Source organism: Lichtheimia ornata (assembly GCF_029851405.1).
Source record: "Lichtheimia ornata isolate CBS 291.66 chromosome Unknown scaffold00379, whole genome shotgun sequence".
NCBI classification, from domain to species: Eukaryota; Fungi; Mucoromycota; class Mucoromycetes; order Mucorales; family Lichtheimiaceae; genus Lichtheimia; species Lichtheimia ornata.
This window is the reverse complement of record NW_026695698.1, coordinates 1-2,319: the sequence shown is the minus strand read 5'-3', so window position 1 is coordinate 2,319 and position 2,319 is coordinate 1. Positions and strand designations below refer to the sequence as shown.

The window sequence follows — 2,319 nt, the reverse complement described above, 5'->3', positions numbered from 1 at the left end:
GCGATTGAAAGTGCAGACTTGAGTGTAAATAGTTACCATCAGCCGCGGTTTCCTTCACTCATTAAGCTTGCGCTTAATCCATGCACTGCAACGCGGCCCATGACAATGATCCAACATCCAAAGATATACATTACCCTCTTTTAGCATAGTTGCATTTTTCGTCTTCTATCCATTTATATCATAGCCCGTTATCATTAATACGACAATAAAAGCTCAATATACTGAACAAGCTTACGATTCACATACGAAATCTAATCAACTTAATACTTTTATTGACTCGGTACTCGGTACTCGGTACCTCGGTACCTGGTACTCGGTTCCAAACTCTGATTCAAAAGGTACCGACTTCGGTCCTCGGTTCTTCTTGGTACCGACCGGTACGGTACCAGCATTTTTAGGTACGGTGCCGGTTCCATTCAAGTACCGGGTACCGAGGTACCGTGCCGATCCCTAGACGAGTCTATACAAAGCCCAAAGCAATATCTCGTATCAAAGATGTGTCTATAACGTGTCGTTCTTTATTTTATGAAAAGGTCATATATATATAGATGTTGGGATAAGGTTATGAGTACAAGGGATATTAAGGAATACATGTGGAGGTACAAAACTATAATTGTTGGATCACATCAATCGATGATACGACATCATCCCCCCGGCAAGCCTGATGATCGACCACGAGCATGAGCAAGGTTAAGGTGAGATGTTTTGTTCGGCTTGGAGTTGGCGGGAGGCTGTGGCACGTGCTTGTGTTGGATGATACCAGGTTTGTGTCGGTGGTGAAGAAAAATTTACAGGTCGTAAACGATCTGCATGAACCCATGACGAATAAGGTTTGTCTTGCATGTCGACAATTTTGTAAGTGTCGCTATCGGTATGAGTGGCGATGACTTTATATGGGCCCATCCAATTGTATTCCAAGGTGTATCTACTTTCATGGCGTAAAAGTACAATCTCCCCCACAGCGTATGTTTGCGGCTTGAGATGAGCATCCCATCGTTCCTTGTCTGCTTGGCTAACCTCCAACATGCGATCGTGTGCTTGGGCGCGGGCTTGTTTGAGTGCTCGTAATGATGGTAATGCACTATCGAGTTGTTCTTGAGGATCCACCGGCAAATCACGTAACAAGGTAGGATGTAAGACATCACCAGGTAAACGTGGATCACGGCCATAAGTGAGGTAGAAAGGACTGACCCCAGTGGTTGGATGCTTTCGAATACGACATGCGCAAAGCGTTGGCTTTATATAATCATCCCAATGATAAATGTCGCCATGTGCGTATTTACGCAAAATCTGTTTGAAGACACCATTAAGACGTTCACATTTACCATTCGTGCGAGGGTGGAAAGCTGATGTGAGAAGATGATGAGTGCGAAGTCGAGCCGTGTATTGTGCTAGGAGACGTGATGTAAAGTTTGGTCCCCGATCGGTTAAAATTTCTGCAGGTACACCAAAACGCATGACAATCTCGTTGTATAATACATCCGCAATAGCTTCGGCAGTCGCATCAGGCATAGCAACGGCAATTGGCCAATTAGTCGTATAATCAACAGCTATCAATATCCACCTGTTTCCTCGTGCTGTACGTGGTAGCTCGCCTATGAAGTCCAAATGCCAACGGCTGAATGCTTCTGGAATGTTTAAAGGTCCCATAGGGGCGTGATGTACATGTTTTTCGGCACCTGAAGCTAATTGACATCGAGAGCATTGACGTATCCAAGCGCCAATATCACGTTGCATGCCCGGCCACCACCACCGTTTGCGTAAAATGTCGTATATTGTAGTCATCCCAGCATGACCACAGCTCTCATGGTATTTGTCACCAAGTCTGCACGTCGAGCAAAAAGTGCAAAGCGTACCTCTTGTGGCGTATTGGAATCCTTGGTGGGTATCAGCCGATAGATGCAATTGTCACGAACAACGAACTTATTCATGTTGTCAAGAAGCTGTTGGTGGAGATCTTGGGGCCATTCCTCTTGAGATTGTAAATAATACTTTGGCCAATCGGTTTCATGAGCTAATGCTGTTGCGTAGAGAAAATCAGGTTCCAAACTAGAAGCTGCAGGTTCCGTTTTGGGACCACCAAGACGTGATAAAGCATCAGGCACAACATTAGCATCCCCACGCTGGTATTGTATATCCGGCTGGTATAATTCAAAGTCTGATATCCACCGTATGATCCTCGAATTAGGATTTGGCTTGGAGCGTAAATACTTGAGGGGCTCATGATCAGTGAGAACCACACATTTACTTCCTTCAATGAGATAACGCCATTGGCTGATGGTAACTATTTACACTCAAGTCTGCACTTTCAATCGCGAT

The 2,319-nt window shown here is 44.9% G+C and overlaps 1 protein-coding gene across 1 annotated transcript; it reads right to left on the bottom strand.

Moving 5' to 3' along the window:
* Positions 1-690: 690 nt before the first annotated feature.
* Positions 691-1,737, bottom strand: O0I10_013264 (uncharacterized protein; the record flags this gene model as incomplete). The annotated part of the gene is made up of 1 exon (XM_058493065.1): positions 691-1,737. One exon carries the CDS (start codon positions 1,735-1,737, stop codon positions 691-693), a length of 1,047 nt encoding a protein of 348 aa, XP_058336169.1.
* Positions 1,738-2,319: the final 582 nt, after the last annotated feature.